The sequence below is a fragment of the Muntiacus reevesi genome, chromosome 17 (genome assembly GCF_963930625.1).
Source record: "Muntiacus reevesi chromosome 17, mMunRee1.1, whole genome shotgun sequence".
NCBI lineage: Eukaryota > Metazoa > Chordata > Mammalia > Artiodactyla > Cervidae > Muntiacus > Muntiacus reevesi.
In genome coordinates this window covers 33,905,319-33,918,167 of record NC_089265.1, presented here as the reverse complement: position 1 = coordinate 33,918,167, position 12,849 = coordinate 33,905,319, and the positions used below count along the sequence as shown (strand labels likewise).

General features: G+C 36.9%; 1 protein-coding gene across 7 annotated transcripts in view; it reads right to left on the bottom strand.

Annotated features, from left to right (window-relative positions):
• PTPRD (protein tyrosine phosphatase receptor type D) overlaps positions 1-12,849 on the bottom strand; it is a 541,703-nt gene that overhangs the window by 329,288 nt on the left and 199,566 nt on the right. For all 7 annotated transcript variants that reach the window (XM_065907691.1, XM_065907693.1, XM_065907692.1 and 4 more), the window contains exon 3: positions 1,389-1,534. In XM_065907691.1, the coding sequence (XP_065763763.1) occupies positions 1,389-1,534 (146 nt within the window). The remainder of the gene's footprint in view (positions 1-1,388; positions 1,535-12,849) is intronic.

The following is a 12,849-nucleotide window of genomic DNA, read 5'->3' as shown; positions in this document are numbered from 1 at the left end:
ATTACAAGAGTTTGTCAAGAAGTCATCATTACTAGTAAGTCTGATGTCAAAATTCTCTTTGACAAAAAAGTTCACTTTAATTTAAACTAAAAAGTCTATGTGCACCAAAGGTTACATACATACACATCTTTTTCTATCTGATGTAGGAAATGTTTCTTAAAGATTAAGATATTCTTTTTATGTTTAAATCGTTATAAATATTTGATCTTCAAACAAACACATTTTAAATTTATCATTTGTAAATTACAGTCCAGATTTCAATTTTACCAGTGTAATTAATTAGGCCCTTTATGCACTTGGTCCATTTATTTCAAAAATGAGTAAAATCTCAATGTTCTGAGTTTTGTAGCTGCTATATTTCTTTTAACTGGGAATAACTTTAATTTGCCAAAATGTAAATTAGGCTATGAAGCACATCAGAAACTCAGGTAGGAGGAAGTGAGTGTTATATTAGGTATTAGCTGGAGGTACCAGTACTCTGTAAGAACCAGTCTATAAATCACAGGCATGATGTTGCATGCTTCTTCTAATTTTCTTCTGTGCAGCTTATCACCTATTTTACTCCTCCAGAATGAGTAAATTTATATACCATAAGGCTCCTTCAAAACACCCCCAGAAACAATATCTGATGCATGTTTTACCAACTTCAGTGCACTGAGCTTTCTTGAGTAAATACAACTGATTTCTCCAACAGGTTTATCAACTATCAACCTGTTTGAGTATGTTTCTTCCAGAGCAGTTCTTTACACTAACACACTGGAGCAAAAGTTCTCATTCTAGTCCATGCTACTTTTAAAACACAGGTGTGAAGTATAGTGGATAACTAAACTTGCTGCCCAGTACCCATTCTCCTTCCAAATTACAGGAACTTGAATTGCCCCTAAGAAAACACTGCTCCTTCATTTCAAACCACAGAGTTGAATGGAACTGACTTCATTTCCAGCAACAAAGGTAGATTCTGTTTAACTTAGTCAGCCTGCACCATCCAGCTGTTCACAAAGATTGATTCTGGGATGAACATGTAACTCAGGAAGATCCAACAGCAGAGGAAGTTCTCACTCATCCTCTGGTCTTGGATGTGGGAGGATGGGAGGCTGCATCTTTCCATCTTAAGGGAAAGCAGTCTGAAAATGAGGTTATGGATAGATGCGAAAAACACTATCTGAGCCCTGATACAAGTAGGACAACAGTCAGTCATATGAACCCTCAAATTCTCTTTTTAAAAAGTCAGAGCCATTTAGAGTGAACTTTTCCATCCCAAACAACATAAAGAATGACACATCTCAGTGATTACAACACCTTGTATAAGAGTAAAACAAGTAACATACAAACCAAAAATCCAACAGACACATTCTTCCCCCAGAGAAACAGAACAATGGACCTAATACCTCAAATCTTTGATTGCTGACTTTCTTTCCTTTTTTGTTCCAGACAATTTTAGGTCTTGGGTCTCCTGTAGCTTGGCAAATGAAGGAGGCAACTCCGCCAGAGACCCCTGTCTGGTCAACGGGAGTTCGCGTGAATCTTGGAGGTGCTAAAATAAAAAACAAACAGACATCATAATGAGATGGAAAATTGAAACACAGATTATTATCTCACCGCACTGCTCTCTCCACAGCCCTCAACCCTAATTCAGTCAATACATATATAATACACATATAAATATACTGGGATGACAAAATGAGGAAAGCACCTTTTAATTTGAGGGTAAATAAAAGGGGAAGGAGGTAACTTTCTGGTCAGGTCATCTGTTAGCAGTTTTAATGCTGAGACCAGTATTAAGGCAGAGATCCAATAACATTCGAAAAGGAACATCACACATTAATTTTTATTACCAGTATTAAAAAAATCCAATTTGTCCTCTGTAACAAAATGAGCTCATCAATCAAAGTGAGTAAAATTTTAGCTCTTTGCTTTGATGCTGCTATCAGGACGCTGCCAGAAAGCAGCAATGCCACTGCTAAGCTATTAAAATAAGTGACATTTAAGAGAAATTCTAGGAAATTTTAAAGAGACTGGAAATACAGCCTTGAGTTAGAAGGTTTAGCAAGAAACAGAAATAGGAGAAAATGGTACAGTGACTCCAACCCAGAAATTGTGTGCTGTCTTACTTGAAACTTAACTCCACAATTTGCATAAAAAGATGAGTCAAGAAGCTTCCAAAGTCATAGCAAGGGAAATAATTTCTGTAAAGAAAAATGTAGACTTCAAGACTCTAGGACAAAAGGCTAAAAGTGGGAGGTTTTTGAAATGCCCTTCATCTCCTTTAAATGTTCATAACATTCACTTTCCTTCTTAAAAATCTGCTTGTTATCCATCATATATTTCCAGATCTAGAAATTCATTAATGAGAATTATATACAATGGAGATAAATGCTTATGGACAAAATACTCACCATATCTCTTATTTACAAAGATTATAAATATATAAATGTCAATTTGAGTATTTATAGGAATCGATAGTGAGATCAGCTATGGCATAATCATCAAATAGTAAACGTTATATTTATAAACATATGCCAGGAGAAATACTTATGATTCAATGGTAAGCCAGAAAAGCACCACACAAAGTTATACACGAGGGATAACAGGTAAAGAAAAACACACCCCAAAAAAGATGGCACAAAATATGCTAAAATATTAACAATTATGGGGGGGGAGAAGGTGTTCTAATTATTTTTCCTCCTCTTCACATTTTTCTTGCATCCTTGAGTTTTTACAATTATGTTATAGTTGGACATTTTTTTTAACTCAAAAACATTTTACCTCACTATTTTATTTTCTATTTGCTTATCCCTACAATCAAAAAAAAGAACAAAGAAACAAAAAGAATTTTCTCTTCTCTCTTGCCGTAGTTCACCTGTATGTCATTGAAATAAGGTTTTAAGTAACCAGAGCTAATGTTTATTTTGAAAACTCTCCTTAGATTTTAAGAAAGAAGAAAATAGCAAAGTTGATCACTATTTGCTCGTCACCACTATTTTCTCTGCCTTGTTTTCATGTTTCCCACGTGATGCTGCTGCTGGCCCAATGATGTGTGTCCTGACCCTCATCATGGTTTTCCTTGAGTCAGGGAAGGCAGACTGCCCCCCCAGCACCAGTGGGCTACAGGTCACAGGGTCCCAGAGAGTCAGACACAACTGAAGTAACCTAGCACACACACACACACACACGCATGCACGCGCACACACACACACACACACACGCACACGCGCGCGCGCACACATGCCTCACTTTGAGATGCAAAACCTTCCTCTTTCTTGCATATAAATATGAAGTGTGAAATAAATAATTTTGCAGAGATCCCTTTCAGGTTTAAGGTATTAACTTCCACAATGAGGCAAAGAATGAAGTGAGGGGAGTGGTGTATTTGCAATGCTGATAAAGGAACACAAATCTCCACTTCATCAGCAAATTCACCTTCATAGTAGCTCTGGTGAAAACCAGGCCCCCATTTGTTCAGAAACCCCAGGAATGAAAGCAAACTCTGACAATGCTGCTAGATATCACATCCAAGCATCTCAGGATAGCAATACAAACTAGATGATTACCAGAACTGCGAGTAATGTTTAAGGTGATTTCAAATTGACTAACAGTGAGAGGAACAAAAAATACAGTATACTGATGTCAACTGTCTGTCACAAAACAAAACAGATATTAAACTTTTTGTTTATGTTTTTCATTCTGCTGTTCCAAACAATGTAAATGGATAATAACCACATGTTTGTCAGCATCTAATATGGAAATTATAATTATGGAATTGAAATTCCTAGGGAGTTTTCCCTGAAAAAAACAACAGTATCATTTGTAGGTACTTTATTTTTCACACTCTGTAGCTTAAAAATTGGAAAACCAATTTTAATAACCCAATCTTCCATTTAAGTTGAAATTTCTTGCAACAGTGTATGCACTGGGCAGAGGGATGTTGTATACAATGACATTGTACTAATCAGAAACTGAATAAACAAAGAAGGTAGGATGCCATTTTTCCTGCACTGGGATTTTTTTTTTAAAGGGGCAGTATCCAGGTTGGCGTCCTAAATTTGGAGATTATGACAATCTGTGAAGAGGTAATATTCTGCCGGCCAGTGAAGGAGATGTGGGTTCGATCCCTGGGTCGGCAAGATCCCCTGGAGAGGGAAATGGCAACCCACTCCAGGATTCTTGCCGGGAGAACCACCATGGACAGAGGAGCCTGGAGGGCTACAGTCCACTGGCTCGCAAGAGTCAGATATTAGAGACTAAATAACAACAAATTATTCAGCAAAGTGTTTCCTAGATACTGAGCCAAATTATTATAAAACGTGTAAGTCTTAACTTCTAAATGGAAAGCAAAGGAGGCAAGTTACCATTTTCTCAAAAAAAATGTCCAGATGAGTTTTTCATTTTCTGTTCATACCTTACAGTTCTCAGGCAAACAATGATGAGCTTAAGAATCTACCAAAGATATGATCACTGGATGCTACTGCAAGCATTTTATTTATTTTTAAATTTAATTGATAATTTTATTTTTTTAATTTTTATTGAAGCATTGTTGATTTATAACATTGTACTAGTTTCAGGGGTATAGCAATGTGATTCAGTTATACGTATACATATAACCACTCTTTTTTACATTCTTTTCCCATATAGGTCATTACAAGATACTAAGTAGTATCCTGTAAGAATTTTATTTTAAAAGATGAAGTCAGTAGAATTAACCTAATGAGTTGTGGACATTTTGGGAGGGGGGGAGAAAAAAAAACAGAATCTGTTTCAAATCTGGGACTGTTTTCCTATATCCCACTACCTACCACTGTAGTGACTCAGCCTTCTTCAAAAAACAGCCCTTAAATTTACTCTTTAAAAACAAACACAAGAAATGAAATTGAAAAACTGTGTTTTTAAAAAGGTATATCAAGCATTTGCACACAGAATTTTTATTTTAATTTTTTTTCTAAATATAGAAATATTAACCTTCATAGACAAGAAAATCATCACTTTCTTATGGGATCCAATGTCAATTTTTCTACATTTGTCCACCAAATCCAAACCACAGAATGGATATATGCCATTACTCTATAATACAAAGTTCAGATTCCAGATAATATAGCAAATCCTTTCAGTAAGCATGTCTGTAGCATCCTAAAATGCTAATAATCTTGGTTGGTCAGCCTCTAACAGTGGCACCGTCAATGCTAGGCAGATGACCAAAAGATAAGAGATGAGAAAGAAAGAAGAGTAAATATAACTCCAGCAAACACTGGAGGCAAGTAAAAATCTTAATTCCCAGAGGAATCTAACAACACAAAGCACCTACCCACCCCCACACCCCGTATCTCTGCTTAATAGAAGAAACTAAATGTATCTTCTGGCTTCTTCTGTCATGCTGCTAAGTCACTTCAGTCGTGTCCGACTCTGTGCAACCCCATCCCTGGGATTCTCCAGGCAAGAACACTGGAGTGGGTTGCCCCTTCCTTCTCCAATGCATGAAAGTGAAAAGTGAAAGTGAAGTCACTCAGTCATGTCTGACTCTTAGCGACCCCATGGACTGCAGCCTACCAGGCTCCTCTGTCCATGGGATTTTCAAGAGTACTGGAGTGGGGTGCCATTGCCTTCTCCATCTTCTGTCATGGATATACTCAAATTTAAGTCATTCTCCGACTTAAAAGCTCCAAAGGTGGGAAGAAAGAGAAGAGAACCCAAGTAAAAGAACAAAACAAAGATTTCCACTACAAAGTCACACCATAGGACAGCCTCAGGTCTGAACAATGAAAGTCCCGACGATTATCCCATGAAATACAACCACAAATGTTACAGTTGTTTTAAGAAAAAGAGAAACATCAGGAGTGTAAAGACAGAGAGAAAGATATTAAACTTTACAGTCACTGACATTCAGATAGGCACTCTTCCGTTTCTGTAGCTAACTGCCACGGCTATCCACTTAGAGCTGCCAGCACCGTGCACGTCTGTTCGAGTCGGTTCTGACAAGTGAGGAGTATGACTTTTCATTAAACGAATGCCAAGCAGAGGTCAAATTACAGTTGGACCCAGAATGTTGATTTTCTAAATGGAAAATAGACAAGCCAAACATGCATATGAGTCAGAACAGAGGCACGGTGGATATTCTAGAACATGTCTGCCATGCTCATGTGTTGTTCAAAGACTGCATTCCCGGGATGCATTCACAGAACAGACAGGAGCTCCAGGAATCCAGTAGGTTTTTATTTCCTACACAGCTCGAGATGAGCCACAGGCTGCTGACTGATTTTTTTCTTCCATAGATTGCTTTTTACAGTACAAACAATGCACAGTGCCCTTAATGAAATGATTGTAATATTTTAATGCTAGATCAGGTCTACAGTTGTTAGGCTTCTGAAGACAAGATGATAAGCCCAAAGACCACTTAAGGTGTTTAAATTCAGGAGACCCTACCAAAACCAGCAAATTGCCTTTGACCATTCTAAACAAACTGCACTACTGAGGACAAAACCTCCCTTTAGTATGCTATGTTATACAGAGCTAGATATTAGCTGCGAGAACCACTGAAGTCCACTAGCATCATCCAAGGAAGAAAAGGATTTATGAAAAATTCTTCAAGGTTAAGAAAATGACTCAGATTTGTGGTAACTGGATTGGCAAACTGAGAATCATCTCTAAGGCAGGCCCTTGCAAAGGGCCATGTGTTACAGAAACGAAGACATGCGCCGATGGTGCCATTTGTCTAATTTAATTCTAATGAATAAGCCACTTCTGCAGACATCAAAGAAATATGTCTGTCGCACGGGAAACAAAACTAACAGCATGTAACTAATTGTCTTTGTTTCTTTCAGCTGATTAACATTTCCTTAAAAAGTTTTGCTTTTAAAGGCGCGTTTGTCATAATAATGTACTTAAAATCTTGAAAGAGGAAGGCTAATAATGCTATTCAATGATACTGAGGGAGAGGATGAGGAAATGTTTCATAAAAATAAATAGGTAGTCCTGTCTCTAGGAATCCACTTCCTCCCTAAAAGTTGTCTGTAGAATTTATGAGACTGTCAGCTGACCCCATCTCTGTTCTTTCTTTCTCTGGAAGAATAAGGCTGAGGGCTCTGAAAGGAAGCTCAGGAATGGAGATCCAGAGGTGGGTGAGAAATGCAAAGCATAGGAGGTGAATCTGGGATGATGTTAAGAGCCATGACCAGGTTTGAAGGTTTAGGGAGAGAAGAACCATTCTCACAGGGTTTACATTCCTGTCCAGCCACAATACACTCTACCACCACTGACCCAAACATACAAAATGGCCAAAGTCTGTGTGGATGATGGATTTTCTGTTATGACTCATTGGAGTAGACAGGAAATACGACCAAGATAGCAGGACAATTGCGCAGGCTCATAAGAAGGGAAGAGAGGGGAGGTCCCAAACTTGACGTATAACTCTTTAGAGAGCCAGAATTCTGGCACCAGACACCAGACTGAACTGGTTTCTATAGCAAATGTTCTTCTACATAAAGCAGGACCTCTGGGAACATCTATTTTATCAAAAGGAATCTGAACAGGGTCACCTCTGACATCCATGGTCAGGATGGACTTCAAAGATATTTTTGAGTCATCAATGAAATTCAAGAGACCTGGGTTCTATCCCTGGGTTGGAAAGATCCCCTAGAGAAGGGATAGGCTTTACCCACTCCAGTTTTCTTACCTGGAGAATACAATGGACCATTAAGTCCATGGGGTCTCAAAGAGCTGGACACAAATGAGCGACTTTCATTTTCATTTTTTTTTCTTTCTAAATGTATGTAGTACTACAAAGCTTTCTATTATTCTATAAAATAAGAGTAATGGAATAATCTTACAGGACTATGGAAAAAATTGCACATAAGATATATAAAACATTTGGTCCAGTGCTTGAAATTCACTGAAGAGTAGTTATTTCTTTATCCCATTTTGATGTATAATGCTCCTTAAATCATTTTTTTAAGCTAAAATATAGTGGAGTTGTATTAAAAAGAGAATATCACAGATGCCTCAAAAACAGTCTTTGAAGGTCCACCCTGGCCATGGATGTCAGAGGTGACCCAGTTCATATTCCATGTGATAGAATAGATGTTCCCAGAAGTCCTGGTTTATGTAGAACATTTGCTCTAGAAACCATTCAGCCTGGTGTCTTGTGCCGGGATTCTAAAAAATTCCAAGCACTGGAATGAATGTTTCATATATCTTATATGCAAGGTTTTCCAGAGTCCTGTAAGATTATACCATCATTCTTACTTTGTAGAATAACAGAAATCTTTAGAGTACTACGTACATTGAGAAAGAAAGAAAGAGGCAGGGAGAAAACGGAAAAAAAAGGAAGGCAGGCTCACTAAGGTGAGTCATGGATTTTTGATCTAATTGTGAAGTCCTGATATTTATACTGTTCCAAATTAGAAGATGGAAAGTGACAAAGATGCTACACAGACAATATGGTATAACTCAATTTATTGCATATTTTCAAATCAAGTCTGTTTTAGTTAACCATAAGAAGTATACTGGCTGTTTTCTCAAGGGTTTAGAGAGCACTTTGTGTTGTATTACAGCAATTATTTTTCACTTCATAAGTGAGAAAGTTCACCCAGAACGTCCATGGGTGTTCTTTTTCCTCATTTTTAATAACCAGAGTACATCATCAGAAACGCTGGGCTGGAGGAAGCACAAGCTGGAATCAAGATTGCCAAAAGAAATATCAATAACCCCAGATAGCAGATGACACCACCCTTATGGCAGAAAGTGAAGAGGAACTAAAGAGCCTCTTGATGGAAGTGAGAGAGGAGAGTGAAAAAGTTGGCTTAAAGTTCAACATTCAGAAAACTAAGAACATGGCATCCGGTCCCATCACTTCAGGGCAAATAGATGGCGAAACAGTGGCTAACTTTATTTTTCTGGGCTCCAAAATCACTGCAGATGGTGATTGCAGCCATGGCATTAAAAGATGCTTACTTCTTGGAAGGAAAGTTATGACCAATCTAGACAGCATATTAAAAAGCAGAGACATTACTTTGCCAACAAAGGTCTGTCTGTCTAGTCAAGGCTATGGTTTTTCTAGTAGTCATGCATGGATGTGAGAGTTGGACTATAAAGAAAGCTGAGCGCAGAAGAATTGATGCTTTTGAACTGTGGTGTTGGAGAAGACTCTTGAGAGTCCCTTGGACTGCAAGGAGATCAGCCCTCAGTGTTCATTGAAAGGACTGATGTTGAAGCTGAAACTCCAATACTTTGGCCACCTGATGCAAAGAGCTGACTCGTGTGAAAAGATTCTGATGCTGGGAGATACTGGGGGCAGGAGGAGAAGGGGATTACAGAGGAGAGATGGTTGGATGGCATCACCGACTCAATGGACATGGGTTTGGGTAGACTCCGGGAGTTGGTGATGGACAGGGAGGCCTGGCGTCCTATGGTTCATGGGGTCGCAAAGAGTCAGACATGACTGAGTGACTGAACTAAACTGAACTGAACTGAGTAGCCAGTTAAAATCAGGGATAAATTAAGTATGAAGCCTGGGCAAAAGACAAATATCAAAGCCACAAAATTCATAAATAAAGCACACAAGCTCCAAGTGTAGTATGGTAGAATACTTTTGCAGTTTTCTGCATATACATTTAATTTGTTCATTTAATTTGTCTTTGGAAAAGACAAGAAAATTCTTCATACCCATTCCCTCTTTTCCTTTTCTAGACATCCCGACAATATATTCTATGCATGTCTAGACCATTAATTTATTAAGGTTTCAGCTCCCAATCCCTGACCACTAAAATGGCTACTAGAGTATTCTCCCACCAGATAGAGATGTCTATGCCTCTATATGACTATCAATATTTAAGGAAACTAAAGATTGATATGTATACCACAGAAAGAAAGGGGAGAGGGAGAAAGGAAAGGAAGAAAAGAATACAGGAAGAGATTTGATTTCATGAAAAGGTATCCCCCACTTGAACTTTTCCTCAGTGCCAGGTGGTCCTTATTTCTGTTGTTTGAAAGATTATCTAGCAACATCTCCACATCATTACGTTAAAAACACACCATGTTATCTGTCCTCCCAGTCCTACTTCTCTTCCTAAGTTTCCATGTGTGTCTGTGGCAGTCCCATTCCCACCAACAACCAACCCTGACTCCTCAACCTTTTGTCTTCTTGGAAATCAACATCTCACATCACTGCGGATCCTTCTTTTCCTTTGAGTTTTTGTTAAATGCATCTATAACTAAAGCCCTTTTCCACTCAACTTCCTGTTGGCAAATAAACCAGAAATTTTGTTGGCCTTTAAGATCTTTGAGAGCTGTTGCCAAACTATTTTTCCAAATATGTTTCCACCATTGCCCATCAAGAACCTAAAATCCTGCCGTGATGCCTTGGTACAAGCTGTTCCCTTGCATATAATGCCTTCTCATCCATTTAAAACTTACAGAATTTATCCATCTTTCAATCTCTGACAAAACATCTGAAGTCTTCTTTGATTCTCTCATGTGGATAAGATTCACTATCCTTTAAACTTTCTTATCATACCTTCTGTATCTCTTCTATGAGTTTAAGCAGTCTATCATTTATTACAGCTCTTTTATATATATGTATTTCTCTGTCTCTACATTTACTGAATCCTGAGAAAAGCATCTGTGATCTGATCAATTCTGAAGTTTCATTAACTCCTAGTCACACCAAGGACATAGTAAATGTTCAATACATACTTAGAACTGAAAAAGGGCTTCCCAAGTTACTATACATTCTAATATTTGGCTGTACATTTTCAGTCCTTAAGATGGCTAATACTGTTATAAACATGATAACCCTGCTTTCATTTGAATTACATTTTCTTAGAGCTTGATAAATTAACTGAAAAATACAAATTTCATATAATATATTGTACATGACATGGCAAAGCACTGATATGACATGGTGGGAGACTAATGGATCCATACCAGGTCTTAAGGTTGCAAAATACAGCATATCCAAATTACAGACTCATGCATCCTACTGTAGGACTCAATGTATGAACTGAGTATTTAATTGACTGTACTGAATGTAATACAATGGATCTCACCTCGCTCATGAATATCATTGCACCTCATTGTTATCACAGAGCTCTTCTATTTTCTGCCACTTCTTGTGTTTTTTTTTAATAAATTGACTTTATTGTTCTGATTGTACATTCTTAATATAAGTAAATTAGAAAACATAAATTAAAGGAAGGTATTTTAAAGCTTTTTCCAATGGTTTCTAATGTTTCCAGTGGTCATCCCTTTGATAAATGAAGGTTTTTGTTATGTCTGCTCTTTTATACTTTCTACAAGAGATTAATACACTGTATGATTATTTTATAATCTGCTTTTTACTTAAAATATATTGTGAACATCTTTATGCCCATAAATATTTAAATAGAAGAGTATTTTATAGTAAAAGCATACAGATATATTTTTATTTACTGTTAAACACTGAGGTTGTTTCCAATTTTTTAGTGTTATAAAAACACTTCAGTGATTATTTCTATAGTTATATCCCTATACATATGTCATTCTTATATGTAATTCATTTCTACATATAAAACTCACAATCATGATTAATTTCTACATGTAAAATTAAAGGATTAAAAAATTCTACATTTCTATGATGTTTTATACATCTCAACACATTATCATAAAAAAAACTCATATTCACAGGAGGAATATATATGAGTGTCTAAATACCTAGACCATTGCTAAAGCTGAAAATTAACATAGTCATTTGCAAAATTTTTATCCTGTTTAGTTAAACAGAGGGATAGAAGGCAGAGGTCAGAGGGTGGAGAGTTTAGAGAGGAAGAAACTGGAAAATTTACACCTTAAAAAACAATCCTCTTCAGGTACTCCTCAAATCCTGCTTTTTCCATTTCCCCTTGGGACAAATGAGGAATTCTTAGTGGTGAATACTCAAAGGCCAATGAAGAAAGAGGGCAAGGAAGAAGAATATCAAATTGAAACTACTGAAAGTAGTATTTAAATGTTATAGAAAATAATTTTTGATTTAAGACAATCAAGATATGAAGTCCATTTTAGTCTTTTAAATTGTTTTCCAAAGAACAACTGAGATGAGGTTTCACATGAATTCGTCAGTGCAGAGTAGTAAAATAAGTTTCTCACTTGTCCTATTTCAAAATATATTAATACCTGGGCCATAAACACTTGTTTTACAGCCGTAAAAGTTGTGTGGCCTCATTACTTTATCTCATTATTTAATATACGGTCATGGGATATTATGAGCAAAACAAACATTCCTCTACATCCACCATGTTAGGGCCATAAAACATCTCTGAACTACTGATGTTCTTAGTAAGATCGACCATACACTTTGGTATAAGATGCTGTGAACACTGATTTTAGCAACACAAACTTTAGAAAGGCAGTACCAGTGGTCCTGAATCTCTTAGAATCAGTGGAGCCATTCTTACCATTCCTTGTAAGACTCATGCATCCTTAATGAAAACTTCTTATCAGTAGCACTATTTAGATATTCACTTAACATTTTCCACTTCAAGCCTCCAGGTTCACATACCATCTACTTATGCATTCAAAATACACAGACTGTGTATCCAGTTTTGTTCAATGGAGTGATAAAGGCCTTTATACTGACAGATGAAGTCATGCAATCTCTGCTCATTGGTAAAGATGTAGATGAATAACACATTATTTATTATTATCTTTTTCACCTTTCCTCTAAATGGTAATATACTCACAAGGTTATTTAACACAGACACTATATTTAATAAAAAAAGAAACTCTTATGACTCCTTAGCATCTTTTCATAGTTAAGTTTTCAAATCAGATTCATTTACATCATTCACTGCTCATTTACTCATTAATCATAACTTATCACATCAGCTG